We start from the raw sequence: 1665 nt of genomic DNA on the forward strand, positions 1-1665 counted from the left end.
GGAAAGGTCTCGTCAAGCCTCTCAATGACAATGAGATTTCCCAAGGTATTGTTAATTTTGACAAATCATAGTGTATCCAGTCTTTAACCAGAAGGATATTCTGCCTTCCAGACAAGTCTTTGAGTAATAGCTCAAAGTTGTAAAATCACAGCATTAAAAAGATTTTTTTGTTGTTGTTGTCAAATGTTAAATTTATTGCAAATAGTCTCCTTTGTAGCTTTTAACTTGCCGGGCATTCAACAGCACCACTATTGATGTCATCAATGACATCATGAGGGTGTTTGCCATCAATGTTGCAGCCCACAGACTGGGCTGTTCCAAGTATCTCTTTAATGGTTCCAGAGAGATCTCTTGCCAAAGATCGGTGCCTCATCTGTCGGGCAATGTTGACAATCTCATCGAAAGTGATGTTTCCATTGTGTTTAATATTTTTCTGCTTCTTTCTGTCCCGAGGAAGTTCCTTTAGGGCTTTGATGATCAAGGCTGAGGCAGAAGCCACAACCTCAATCTGGGCCTGTCTGTTCTGAATGGTAAGTTTCACTGTGATTCTTAGCCCTTTCCAGTCACCAGCTGCTTTGGCAATGTCATCACCAACCTTTTTGGGAGACAAACCCAAGGGACCAATTTTGGGGGCCAGAGCTGATGTGGCACCAACTTTACCACCTGTGCACCTTAAAAACACGACTTTAATTTCATTAGGGTCAAACTTGGGCGGCATGGCAGCGACGAAGGTGGTGGCTTGGCCTGGACACTACAGGGTGGCTGCCGGTGTCGGATGAACCCGGATTTGGGACGACCGAAAGAAGTTGCACCTTCACCACCACGAGCTGGGAGCCAAAAAAGCTTAAAAAGATTTTTTTAAAAAGGAGCTAAATGCCTAAAGATACAAGTGCATCATACTCTAGGTATCTTTCCACAAATCAAAGCACTTTTATACAACAATATCTCAAAAATCACAACGCAAGAAACTCATAAACATAACACTAACATAAAACAATATCATGGATTTATAACATAAAACAAAATTTGTTGGTAGTCAACTTACTTTAACCTAATTGAATATATCTCAAAATCAGCTACATAAATAATTCCTTATCTACCAGTTTTGGCATTCTATATTAGTTACATTCAGACATCAATATAGGGTAGTTCAAGGTGTGATACTAGTAGTTGCAATTTAGAACACAAATCCACTAAGCTGTGAATAATAATTTTGCGAATTAATTTGTCAAACTCAATATGAACCCAAGTTTTATATCATTCAATATTTAATATCGCTACATTATTCAAGCTACTTTTCTTCAACCACAAGAATATAAAAATCTATGAAAAAAGCTTAGAAATCATGAGAAATCTCAAAATTAATTTTAACTCCCTAAGGATGATTTAACTCCCTAAGGAAAAAACGACCATTTCACCAAGTGGAGCTCACAACTTTACAGACATCTTCCTATTTTCCTCTTCTTTCAATGATGTCTAAAACTTCCTTAAAGTTTCAGCAATATTTTACTAAATTCTGGGCTTTTCTTTTGGCCCATGGTGGACATTCTGGTATCTGGCAAAGTTGGGAACTTTTGGTGAAAAATCATATACCTTTCTTTTTAATCTATATACCTGCTATTAGGAATCAAGATTGAGTTGCATTAAAAAACAACCTTTATGACC

General features: G+C 37.5%; 1 protein-coding gene across 1 annotated transcript; it reads right to left on the reverse strand.

Annotated features, from left to right (window-relative positions):
* Positions 1–220: 220 nt before the first annotated feature.
* On the reverse strand, positions 221–733 carry LOC118839271 (60S ribosomal protein L12-like). The gene has a single exon (XM_036746719.1). The coding sequence runs from the start codon at positions 716–718 to the stop codon at positions 221–223; it is 498 nt and encodes a 165-aa protein (XP_036602614.1). The 5' UTR covers positions 719–733.
* Between the last annotated feature and the right edge of the window lie 932 nt (positions 734–1665).

The sequence above is a fragment of the Trichosurus vulpecula genome, chromosome 2 (genome assembly GCF_011100635.1).
Source record: "Trichosurus vulpecula isolate mTriVul1 chromosome 2, mTriVul1.pri, whole genome shotgun sequence".
Taxonomy (NCBI): Eukaryota; Metazoa; Chordata; class Mammalia; order Diprotodontia; family Phalangeridae; genus Trichosurus; species Trichosurus vulpecula.